Consider the following 13,448-nt stretch of genomic DNA (forward strand, 5'->3'; position numbering starts at 1 on the left):
TTGTTATAGTTTTCGAACGCCCCCGCTCGGTTCAAAGAACTCGTAAAAATTTAATAGAAAAATGAAATTTGAATCGCGATGTGAGATATTCTTATATAAAAACACGTGACCGTGTTTCGCGCCGTAAAAAACCGTTGAGTCGGAAAAAGAGCGCGGGAACAGAAAATATGTCGAAAACATCTCGCGCCTGGTGTATAATGTTTAGTAAGAACAATAAAAGTACCGAAGGATGCCATCGGAAGATCCTCGTCGGTGGTCAGATATAACTGGCAAATTGCCGAGCGACGCAATAATCGCGGCTCTGCGCGCACGTTTATTCGTAAAACTCGGGATAACTAACACCTTGGGACGTTTCAGAACGTGTTGTCGTATTTGTTCGATCGATTCGTTTCGATTCCCGTTATTAATTGCTCTTTATTTAATCATGGATTGTTGTTGCAAAGATACTTATGTAATTCAGACTCTGAGACGTAGCCGAGTCATGCGTGCCATAAATTTACCTACCGAGCGACACACGCGATGTTTCAACGTTACTTTATTATACGCATCCCTTCGTCAGAGACGGTTAATTGAAATTGGTAATTCTCGTTTATGTATCATCACAGCAGGGCGAAAGTCGTCGCGGTGACGGGAGTCTTCGGTTAAAAATAGTCGAATTTTTGGCAACCGTTGGTTCGATGACATTGTGTGTTGTCTCGTGTTGTTATGTGTTGTGTTACGTTGCTACCCAGATTCCCTTTCCTCTGCCACCCTTCAGCCTTGGTCAAGCCAATTTTAGCTGTACTTTGTTGACATCCGTTGCGTCATTTCGTACGAATCTTCTCTCCGTCTGTTTTCACGCGTGTTTCTCATTCTCGCGTTTAATAAAGTTCCTTAGGTTTCTGCTTTCTTCTATTGAACACATGATGGCTCCAAATATCACATTCCAGTTGCGTATTTATAACTACGGCACAATCGTTAATCGTTAATGACACGACATACCGGGGTGTTGGTGCGATTTCGTTACGAATCTCGAGAGTCTGCTGCCGTCTACTAATATTACGCTCACAAATGCGAGCAGCTGGATATTTTTTTTTAATGTACAACAATGCCCACGAGAGATAATCAAAGGACAAGGTGTGGTGATATCGAATAAACCTTCGTTTCGCAAATTGAAGACCGGGGTTTATTTCATTGTTGTTTTTCCCCCCCTCGTTTTGTTAGTAGCTATTACACACGACTTGCGCGGAAGTAAAACCTTTTCATTCGGATCCGTCCGTGAACTTTTCTTTTTTCCCCCTATTTCCCTTAACCCCTCGTGCGACGTTCTGCTATCTTAATCCTTTCCTCATCCCTGCACAGGGGGCATTTTTTTGCTGCGATTTATCGTCGAAATAATCCTTCTTTACTACTAGAAGCCTAGCCTCTGGTCTTACCTCGCTGCTTTTGAAGTGTATGAGGAAAGAGAGAATGATAAAAGCAGGATCCGAACAATCAAACATGTTCAGTTAATTTGAACAGTGTACACGGTAAAAAGTCTGTGAGAGCGAACAACGATGATAACGATAAATTGATTAATTACGATGAAAATAAAAACATCGAATACGTCAAATTATAGGCTTCCTGTTATACGTAAATAGTGAAGTCTGTTTTCAACTTGATCCCTTCCTGCAGATCGATAACATCGCTCATTCCGCGGGTTCTGTCCCCAGCAGTTCTTTATCTCCCTCGCAGTCCCTCTACTCATCCCTCGGATGACGTCACGTTAAATTTTCGCTCGTCCGTCCGCGGTCGTGAAATCCGCGAGGAGAGAATCCCGCGGGAAGCATGGACACTCGGCCCTCATCATCTTCTTTACTGCGTGGCCCGGCTTCACCCCGAGCGAATCTCTCGTTTTCGCCGGCCCCAAGCCCAAGTAACAAAAGTGCGTAAAATCGAACCCCTCGACCTTCGACGCGCCGTCTCTCTTTCTCTCTAGTTTCACCAGCTGCGCGAAATTGGCTCGATTAAGTGGGACCACTGCCTCGACCACTCCCCGCCCTCTTTTATTACTAGGTACCTATCCGCAGTTTCTATTCTCCTCTCTCTGTCGCAGATTCGAATCACGGTCAGGTCAAACGTATTTAGTCTCACCTTAGGGATTTTTCACATGCATAGCAGATTGTAACTTGAAAATCAAATGGGTCACATGATACGCGAACGTTGCGGATGCATGAATTGCCGACTCTATCTCTCTCCCTCTGGCTTGGAAGTGAGAAAAAATTTTCATCTCCGGAAGGTATCTGAAAAATTGAGTTTTGATTTCCGCGCGGGATGTCCCAAAAGGTCAGCATGGGATTCCGAGCGAGGAATCAAGATTTCATCTCTCCCTCAGTTCTATATCTTCCGCTTTTTCTCCCCAAAGTGTCTGCGGTGGCGATGAGGTCGAGTAATGAAATTCACTTTGCGTGTATGTATATACATGTATAAACCGCGTGTAACAGCGGCGAAGCTCAAGATTTGTTAGAAGGCGAAGGAAAAACGATGAATAAAACCTTGCATGCCTTTTTTCCTGCGAATCTGTATCTACGTATCCACGCACACACACACACAATAGGTGTGTATATATATATATATATACACGAGACGGGTTTAACGCCCTCGAAAGCTGCCGGTGCTATGTCGCATGATCCGATTGTACGTATGGGGGTGGGTGGCTGGGTATTAAAATAAAGAGAGTAGAAGAAAAAAAACAGTTCGAAGAGGGAAAGAAACCGCGAGATAAAACGGAAATCGCGTCGCGGCGCCATCTGAAGAATAGGTAGGTCCGTGTACCGTCGTAAAAAATTTCTCATCTCGCGAACGACCGCGCCTGAGAGATCTTTGCAGCGATCGACAGAGAAACAAACCAGCCGAACAACCGCGCAGGCTGACTGGATTATTTTAATTTTACGCGTCTGTATACAAGGGTCGATATGCTCATAAAAAAAAACGAAAAAATTATTTATTTTCAAAACCCCTTGATCTATTTCAAGATGAATAAAAAAAATTAGGAAATAAACTGCGAAACGAAATTCACAACGTGATTTATTATGGCGGAGTTATAAAAAAAAGCGACATCTTCTTACTTTTCAAAATTGCGCAATATGTAGTGCAGTATGCACAGATTTATGTGTATATCTAGATATACCTATGTACTCGTATAATCGTGAATGATTATATGTAAGAAAGAAAAAAAAAGGGGAATGAAAAAAAAAATGTAAACCGGATACCGTAGAAATTCATGCCTGGAGAGCTTGTCGCTATTTTCAAGGGTCTATAAGGGGGCGGAGCCACGGTGAGATTTCCTGGTTGTTTATTCGACATTTCGGGTCGTGAAACTGAGTCGAATAATAAAAATGTATAAAAACAACAACTTAAGGAAAGGTGTCATCGTGACAAATCGAGAAGCGAGCGATTTGCAGGTGTGAAATGGTGAAATGGATCGATTGACGCGATTATTGGCTTCGTTGGGATTGACTTGGCGAAATTTCGGCGAGAGTATAAAATATCAGCGTCGTTACGTTTGCATACCGTATTCCACGTGAACCTATAGATTTCTCATTAATTATTTCTCTCCGTTTCCAGTGTTCAGCAAAGGACAGTGCGAAACTGCGGCCTATCGCTTCCTGGGTAAAAAGGGAGGCTACGCCTGGGTCGTGACGCAAGCAACCCTGATCCACTGCGCCAAACAGCACAAGCCGCTCTCCGTAGTCTGCGTGAATTACATCCTAAGGTAAGAGACGACGACAAACAATTTCTCTGCATGTTTACGCCCGTGATGCAATCGCTGTGCCAATTTCAACGCCGATTTGCGTGCCTCGACGGTTCTCCGCTGGGGAATCCACCCTTCCCTGAGATGATCAAATTTCGATCGAGTGTTATTTCCCAAAAAACGGTCGTTGAACCTCGTAAGTTTTATTCCCCGACATGTTATCAGGGATCCCGAGGCACGTGCGATTATCGATCCCGGGCTTTCACCGCATGATACTTGTTATTGCTGAGTCTGTTTTTCGGGGCTTGTTTCTTTCTCTGTTACTTTCGATTTTGTTTCTTTCTGTGTTTCAAAGATAATAGCTTTAAGAATCTTCTCGACGACGCTTTGAAGGAGCTGCAGTTCCCTCCCTTTGCCAACTCCCGCTTCTCAATCTTCGGAATTCACGGAATATCTCAACGGTAGATTTTTACAACGCGTAGTATACGAAAATATTTGATTTTTCCTTAAAATCTAACGAAGGGATTCGAATTTCTTTGAGTTCATATCATTTTCTCGCGTTTGTTCCCGTTTATCTCGTTCTCGAGTCAAATTTTGCCGGCTAAGAATCCCGCACCTCTTCAAATATACCGATAGTTCGGCTTTTTACCTTCTCGCTTTTTTTTTCTCTTCGATCATCCTTCGGAGTGATAAATCTTTACAGCTTCTCTCTCTTTTTCCGTCGGTCACGCAAGGGTTAAAAACACACGGTATTCTTGATTTTGGTCAGAAAGATCCAAGTCCGTCCACGTATTGTAGATAGACTGAAACAACCGGTTCGGTTCTCCCCATTTTTCCCCGCGCAGTTTTCTTCCCGAAAGGTAGGTGGCAATTATATGTTTGGATTTATTACCACAGCACTATTCTATGTGGTATCGTGTGACGAAAGAGGATTGTTCAGTGTTTTGGAAATTTTCGTTACCGTATGCACATGTATGCATAAAACGCGCACGCGTATTATATGTATGAAATATAGTACGCAGGCACATGTGTATTACGAAATCTGAAAAAATCTTTCGACGACAGTCAACGCGACTGTTCGTATCTACATAATTACATACGGTAAGAGAGCATACACTTATACCTATATCCTAGTCTATATGTATATATACGACAATCACACTATACCTATGCGCATTATACCTGTACATTTTTATTACTGTTCTGTACTACGCTCCTCCCCCCCCCCCCCCCCTGATACTCTGGTATCACTCAACGAAACAAATTGTATCATGGGACACGAGCTGCGCATGCATACATTGTACGGCTGCGTAACACGTAACTGTGAGATAGTTATTAATCTACCCAGTTTACATTTTTATTATACAAGGTACCTCACAAAAATGTATGTACAAAGCGTCCGGTGACTTACAATTAACGATGACGACGGTATAATAAATACGCGCAGCAAGCCTCCGCATGATATTCCAAACAGTTTATCCGTACGCATTGGAAATCATCTTTTCACGCCTTTCTGCGGCAAGGCCGGGTAGAGTTTTGCGAGTTCGCAGGTCTAAAAAGGCGTTGCATACGGAATATGAATTGGTTGCCCCGTTTGCCGTTCCTCTTTCATTTGTTGAACGTGTTATTTATTTATTTATTTTTTTTTCAATTTTACGACCCTCCGACCGGTCCTGCATGTATAAATTCGCAACGCGTATGTAACCTGCTCGTTTAATGATCCTAATTACCACGCGCTATGCTACCTGCCTTGTGTCCTCTTTTCGTTTTACGAGTACCTCAACGGTCGACTCTGTAATACAGGTGTATACCTACTTATGTACAATACGCGAGGTGTGCGAACTTTCGCGAAAGGCAACGCAGAAACCGAACCTGCGGCCACGAAACATTTCTGTTGCACGTATTACGATACACAATGGATAATAAATTGCCCCGATCCAGAACTTCGTGATCGATCGAAGCGAGGTGTAACAATTTTATACGAGAAGGTGAAATAATTGGAAAATGGAAAAGAGAAACCGTTGCTGTGTGCCGGCCGAAAGTTGATATAATAATGAATTCTGTACGTGTGTGAGGATAATAGTCGTAACTGAACCGATAATGAATAAGAAAGGAGAGAGAGAGGGAGAGGGAAAAAAACGTCGAGGTGTCTTGCGGTGAATTTTGACAGGTTCCGATGCCTCTTTTAATTCCGTCCTCTCGGTTGCAAATAAGGCTTCGCATTAAGTTTTAAATACTTGTCACCTGCCTCGTCTATATAACTATGCTGATTACTCTATCTGATTAGAATTTTAATACACAGACTTTCAGGTGCGCCGGCATCTAGGACTCGGTGTACAAATGTAAAAGAACGGTAACTTTCGGGTTGACTCGAGCACAAGTCGACGAGTAAAAATTCGTTACTCCCCCGGAGATGAAAGAGAAATGGTGCATCATCCCGTACATTCGTAACGTCGTAACTTACAAATCGGCGAAATATTTTTGCGTCAAATGACGACACCGGCGTAACGTGGACCTTGCTCAAGGATCTCGATCCGTTGCGTCATGCCGGCAGAGGTGTGCGCCTGCCTCTCGACCAATCGGGCACGAGGATTTACGTTATATAGTCAATGTCCGCCGACGGACTAGCTGCAGTTCAAATTCCGGTGTCGCCGAGGTACGCGTGAGGCCTCAGCTGTGACATATCGCATACCAGGATTAATTGTCGTACATGCAAGCCGAGTACCTGTATTCCTTATCTGCTCGCATCAACGTCTCATTTTAATACGCGGTACGCACGTGCCTCCGCATCAAACGAACGCCACGTTAGCCCGCGCCGGGCGTTGAATCCGTCTTCGTTATTATCGTAATTCTGGGAAGGAACGGAACGCGGATTCAATTACATAACAAATCACCGACTGAATTTAATTCGCAATCTCGACGTAAGTTATTTCCAGCATTTCTCTCATTCTTGTTCTAATCTTAACGCTGTGCTATGTTACGGTCTGTGGGTACGTGTGACAATTTAACGAACGAATGATGAACGGACGAGTGAACGACATATCTCGTCGTTGGTGTCTTCGTGCAAGCCAGAGGCCTATCTTGGATGAATGTTTCCGCGTGGCGAGAAGTCGTCCAAAGTTGATTGAAGTCATTTTGCGTACGTGCCTGAGAAACCGTCGTGACGTATCGTTGAAGCGACGCGCGATGATTCGTGTGCGCTGGCTTCCGCGTAGAGTTTTCCTTTTTCTTCTCATTCAACCGACGATGAGGCAGCTTGGCTTTCCAAAGCGAGGTGTGCCCGCCCTACCCTATCGGATAACGGTCGGCTGGCTCCTCGGTGCGTTGTGTGAAAATGAATCGGGGGTGGAATACAGGGTAGAACGAGTGAGGAATGCCGCGGACGTTGGAAAAGGCCGAGAGAAAAGGGGTGCAGGGATAAATATATATTTGGGACGAGGAAAGATTTCGTTACAGCTGGGATGAGAGGGGGGGGGGCGATAAATTCTACTTTAGACGAGGGCGTCACGAGGTGAAAAAATTAATACAGCCGGCGAGGATGGCGACGATTCCGAGGTACAGGAATCACGGTACCGAAATGTCAGCTCGTAAATTCTCCAATAATCGGAAGATGGTGGAAAAAACAAGAACTGTTCCTCGCCAATAGCTTTGATAGTTCTATTTCTTATAATACCCTACTCCCTGTTATAGGTAGGTACAGAAGTTTTTCTCTTGCAAAAGAGATCTTGCCGCGCGACGGAGAAACTTGGCGAATCCTCGTCGACTCTATGCTCTATCCTCCCGGTATCGATCCTGCTACCTCCGGTTATACGATCTTCCTCCCGGTTCCCGCGCGTTCTTGCCTTCAAAGCTTCTAAATGTGCCCGAATTTATTCACCATAAAAGTGGAAGCCGCCCATAGGGAGAGGGAGAGAGATAATGGTTTTTTTTCTTTCTTCTTTATCGTTTAGAACCCAGTCTCGGAGTTGAGACGAATAAGAAGATGGATACAGTAACGGGATAGTTGTCTCCGAAAGTTGTTTGTACCGCCGCCCTGCAGGGGTTTCTCAAATCGTCCTTGGGCGAGATCCTTGAACTCGTAAAACTCCGCGTCCACCTTTCCACCCCCGCCGCAGCGTCTTCGCTAGATGAAATGCCTCCCCCCCCCCCCCATCCCCCTTCCCTCATTGCGTTTCTCTCCTTTTCCCCCGACCGCGTCGCAAGACGGCGTTAGCCTCAAGGATCTCAACCACCCCTTTCTCGCAATCTCAAAATCAGCCTCTATCCGGCCGGCAGTTTCCTTCGGATCTTCCCTTCCTCGTGCGCCGAGTCCAAGATACGCCAGACGCGTTTTAACTTTCCGTTATCCCGGGCTACTCCGGGAAGTTAGTCCGCAAGAAGTTGCAAAGCACACTACCGATCTTCCTGGCCTAAATAACTCCCGCCCTCTTCCTCGCGTCACCCTCTGCCCTGGTTTCCCTCTCTCTTTTACTCCCTCTCTCGGTCGCAGCTTCCCCTCCACGACTCCGCCCCACCTCGATGTTTTTCCCTTGACCCCGCCGCGCATCCCGGAGAGTTCCGTTCGTTCGTTCGCGACTACGGAACCACTCTCCCTCTCAGTCAGGGGGCACGGCTACTCCGGTTCGAACACACCTCGCACTGCACCGGATCACTCTTCGCCACGTCTCTCCGACGACACCACCTCGATATTCCCTTTGCCGGAAACGAAACAAGAAACATAAAGAGGAGAAGGAAAAAGGCCTAGATTCGCGGTCTCGGCCTCTATAACTCGTCTATCTCACACTGACTCTGTTTTTTCATATTCAGCTCTTGCATTCTTATTACCCTGTTGTTTACTTATTTATTATCGCTACCGTCTACGCTTTACATATATACATAAACTCCTAATGTCGCTGTGTTGATGATGCAGTCTTCATGTTAATATGGTTCTTGAAAGTGTTTTTTTCCTTTCCTCTCTCTCTTTCTCTCTCTCTTTCTCTTTTTTTTTTCTATCTTCCGACACTTCTCCGTCGAAGTGAGTTCGGCCTTTGGTTACCCGAATGAATGTAGTCTTGTTTGTTATCACGCTTGTTTGTTGAGACGAGGAGAAGGGAGTTACGTAGAAAAGCCGAGACGTACGTAGTGTCAAATGCAGGGACGAATTACACTCGCTACTGTTTCACAATCCCTGCCCTCATGTTATGACATACATAATGTGACGTGCGTGCGTGTGTAATAGAAATTGGCATAAAAATCGGTGCGTACGGGGTTGTGAACATTTTCAAAACTGAAGCAACGTACAACTTGTCGTCAAAGAGAATGAAAACGATGAAATGCCGAACCTGTACCCTATCATAAATATTTATGACATAATATCGCAATGCAAAGGTGTGAGGAAGGAAATTTTGAGATCGCCGGCAAGAAATCCAACGCCATGCGAGGGTGCGAATCGAAGGTGATCGAAGTTCGCGGAGAAGAAAAAAGTTAGTATATCGCACTCTCGTATGAAATGATGGGAAACAAAGTGTTTCGCTTATAATCGTAAGTTTTTTACAAGTTTCTTCTTTATCTCGTGAAATTTTCGGCATTCCGAAAGAGCGGTGAAACGAGCTGTTTGTTTTTCCGTCGTGGTATCGCGGTGACTCGACGTACTCCTCGTGAAACTGACCGCCCTTCGTTCCTTGAACCCCCCTTGACTATTTCCGTCCTCCACTGTTTTCCCAGCATTATCTACCATCCCTCGCTATTCGTCTCGGCTTCATTCATCCATCGGATTGTCAGAGTGCACAGCTGTGTTGTAAGTATACCGCACCGTACCTACCTACATTCGCAATCGATATCAATTCTGTGACATCTCGTTTGCGCGTAAGGATACCCCGACAACACCGACTAAAATTACCGGAAAATTTGGAGTAGGTAATCGCATGTTGCACGGGTGATCTTCATCATCGATTTCCCACTTTATCCCTTGTTTTTGTCGCAATCGATTACCCGCCCGAAAAGACACGTCTCTTGCCCACTCGCGATAGCTATTTCTACGTAAGACGGAAGTGCGCGCTAGGCGAAAATGAAAATGAAAATGAAATTGAAAATGAAATCCCGCCCCTGCTCACAATCAGCATCGATACGTGACACTTGGGTGCCTGTAAGAAATTCCCCTCCCGAACTGATCGTTGGCGTAGGTTAGTGTTTCTCTTGCGTACCGTAGTCCGTATAATGTATACAATATACGTGTATGCGCGTGTATACATTCGTTTCCGGGAGAAAACCCCTCTCTAGGCATTTTCCTAATATATCCCAGGGCGTATATATTCCTATACGTATCGTACGCGCGTTCACATATAGGTGTGTATATATATATATATATATATATATGTGTGCGTGTGTGTGTGTGTATATATATATACACATATACATATACACGTACGAGTACCTACATCCGACCCAAGATGATCTCTCATTAATCACGCCCGCAGTGCGGCTCTCTCTCTCTCTCTTTCGGGTCTTTATCCCTCATTCAGCTTTCTTGGTGCTTCGAACTTCGGAGAATTTGAATTCGCGCCTCTTAACGATCCCCGCGTCAATGTCTCTTCAGCGGTTCGATCGTGCACGATATTCGTCAATTTTCTCGCAAACCTTTTTCCTTCATCTTCTTCTCTACAACGTATCATCATCGTGAACGTTATTACTCGTGCGGATGCGGGTGCTAAATGATCCGTGAAATTTGGCAGATTTTTGAAAATTCTATGCCGCTCGCGTGATTCTGAAGATGAAAGAGTGAAGCTCGAAGTGTAACTAGAAGTAGGAGAAGGATCAGATGCAGCTGACGGTGCACATGATGACAAAGACGCTCGATCATGCGGAATAAATTGTATGACCGTAGTATTCGTTTCACGGAGGCCAAGGTTATTTGCCGTCTCTCTTCCGACTCTCATCAGCTGACGACGATGACGACGTTTACAACACATCGCGTTCCATTCAACCGAGTCCCCTCCCCCCCCTTCGCCCCTCTCTTTCTTTCTCTCGCTCTCTCTTTCCTTCTTTACCGTAGTTTCCTTTCGTAAGTCGGGTTCAAGGATGATACAGACACCGGAAAGGGTGTTTGTGGCGCAGGCGCTTTTACCTTCGCTGAACTGCGATAACTCGGCGAGGCGGGAGAGCGAGAAAGAGAGAGAGACGGGGGAATCGTGACTCTGGTCGATAGCCCCTAGCCGAGGTGGGGATGATAGCCGGGGGTCGAGCGGGGGTGGAATCGAAACTGAAAGCGAAAGCGAAAGCCGGCTAGGAAAGCGAAAGCTTCAAGCTTCCATGGGAATCCGGCGGAACGACGGTATGATAAAAATTTACAACCCGTTCAGTGATTAATTCAGAACCGCGATTATATACTCCGACTAAAGCAGAAAAGAAATAACGCCAATCCCATTTCTTCCTACCCGTTCTCATTATACCCTTTACGCGTTTTGTTCTCATCTTTCGTTTTCGTCTCTCATTGCACGGAAAATTTTCAACTTTTCTCTCGCTTGAAGATTCGGCTAAAAAAAAAAAAAAGAAAAACAAAACAGCGAACGACGAGTGCTAGGGGTTAGAAATGAATGGTGCTCTTGCTAATTTTTTTTTTAATTTTATTTATTGCTACGCACAACTTAATTTTCTTTGAGTATCTTGTACCTATAATACAATCGTTTGACCTCTGACCCATATCTGTAGCAGCCATACGTGCACTTTGTAATATATCGGGGAAACCAGAAGTACCTTGTAACCAAATAACCTGACCTGACCTAACCTAAGCGGACGGTGATAGCACAGGTATCGGTTATCGTTATTGTTTTAATTATCTTTTTTTATTCCATCTCAGATCGTCATAAACATTGCTTACCGCCCATCATACAATATAATACAACGTCTGTTGTTGGCTGAGTAGAATGTAGAAAAGCGATAATAAAGAAGAAGGAAAAGTAGAAAGTTTTTTCTTTTATTATTAGTATTTTCCTCTATCCCCAAGATTCAACGTGTTGTTCCCGTTAAGGCAATTCGCGAAACAAAGAAGAAACAAGAAAGAAAGAATACTCACAATCCTGACTTTTGTCAGCTGTCGTGATGAAAAACTAACTCACATCTTACACCCAGATAGGTTCAATCGTTATAACATATATGCTAGCCGAATATTACGTATTACAGATATTTTGAATTTTTTACCGTCTAAAACGTTAATGCACAAATAACGTTTCCTTGTCAAATGCGTTTTACGATAAAGTATCGCATGTTGCATGTGCTAAATAACTATAATCCCGTAAGAAAAATACACTCGCGACATTGAACCGTGGCTCTTTAATTACGTCATTATCATACACTACATGCGATTTTTTATGTTCTTTCGCTTCTGATCTTGAGACGTAATCGCTAATGCTTTCTTCCTTTTTTTTTTTTTTTTCACCACCCCGCATACTGAAATAACAGACATTGATAACGATAAATATTATCACGGCTTTTCTTGCATGATACAGAGATGTGACAACATATTATACGATCACGCTTACACTTGTGGGAAAAAAATTTACTTATTTATTCTCTTTTTATTTTTATACAGATATGAAAACTTGCGGATGATTCTGCGTGGCTCCCTCTCACGTGTTTCATAATCACGCCACTAAATAAATGCGTCATAAAGCGCAAGTGGTGTTGTTCGGTAAAATATACATGCATGCGTACAACTTGCAGCCATTTAACTCGAATTACGTGACTCCTTGTTAAACTTTACGGATAAGATCTTGTGTTATACCCATACCTATTCGAACACACCTACGTATTCACACTTCGCAAAATTGAATTCGCATTTTCGATTAGTTTTGCGAATGATTTTCTCGCGTCTTATCTGCAAAACGAAAATCATAACAGAAAAGAGATCCTCGTGTTACAGAAACTAAAGTTCTCGGAGAGATAGAGTATTCAACGCGTTCCTACAGGTACACACGCCGCAACAACGAGCAGCGTAACAATGAAAATAACTGGTTGAATTGTGTTCATAGATTCCTACGTTTAACCCGTAATATGTCAAGTGGCATTAAAGTTTATACAAAACATTTTTCTCAACTGAGTTTGATTAGAAAATCGTGCCACTCGTTGAGCATTACACAAGCTCGACGGAGATACGGTGGTACGTTACATACGCTGCGTGACTCGGGAGATGATCGCAAATCGTACACGTCGCTACTTCATTTTTAACCCCATAGTTTGATCCGTTCTTATCTTGATTTTTATTTTTTTCACGCAATTTCTTGCGCATTATTTGTACTCGCGTGAATGTGCTTGAAGCCAATCCAACAGGAACGCAGAAAATACGGGAAAATTCGTCTCCCGGTACGTTATGTCCGATCGTTTCTATTATCGTATGTTTGAAAAATCTCGCTGTCATGTCGCACGAAAGAACCGTGGAGCCTGAGAAATGCCAGTGTCGTTATCAGCCTCGTTTACGAGCAGGGCTCGAACTTTCCTCGTTCCATATACAGAACTCCGGGTTCATACCATTTCGAAATCAGATAAATTCCATCGCGACTAGAGTATCACGCGGGGTTCGGCCTCCCCACCGACAAGTAACGCAACGGAGTAGCGTAACTCCTAAGGATAGATTTGTTATTTTTCTGCTCCATCCTTCGTTTTCTGTGCCTTTCCGGTGACGGCCGAGTGAAGTCGATAATAAAACCGTATACCTAATACGTATAAAGTGCGGTATCTTTTATCACCCGCGGCGACGGATTTT

General features: G+C 44.1%; 1 protein-coding gene across 5 annotated transcripts in view; it reads left to right on the forward strand.

The window, feature by feature from the left end:
- Positions 1–13,448, forward strand: part of LOC124186767 (hypoxia-inducible factor 1-alpha) — a 50,030-nt gene that overhangs the window by 14,496 nt on the left and 22,086 nt on the right. For all 5 annotated transcript variants that reach the window (XM_046578755.1, XM_046578752.1, XM_046578753.1 and 2 more), the window contains exon 7: positions 3,586–3,733. In XM_046578755.1, the coding sequence (XP_046434711.1) occupies positions 3,586–3,733 (148 nt within the window). The remainder of the gene's footprint in view (positions 1–3,585; positions 3,734–13,448) is intronic.

This window comes from Neodiprion fabricii, chromosome 7 (assembly GCF_021155785.1).
Source record: "Neodiprion fabricii isolate iyNeoFabr1 chromosome 7, iyNeoFabr1.1, whole genome shotgun sequence".
Lineage (NCBI taxonomy): Eukaryota > Metazoa > Arthropoda > Insecta > Hymenoptera > Diprionidae > Neodiprion > Neodiprion fabricii.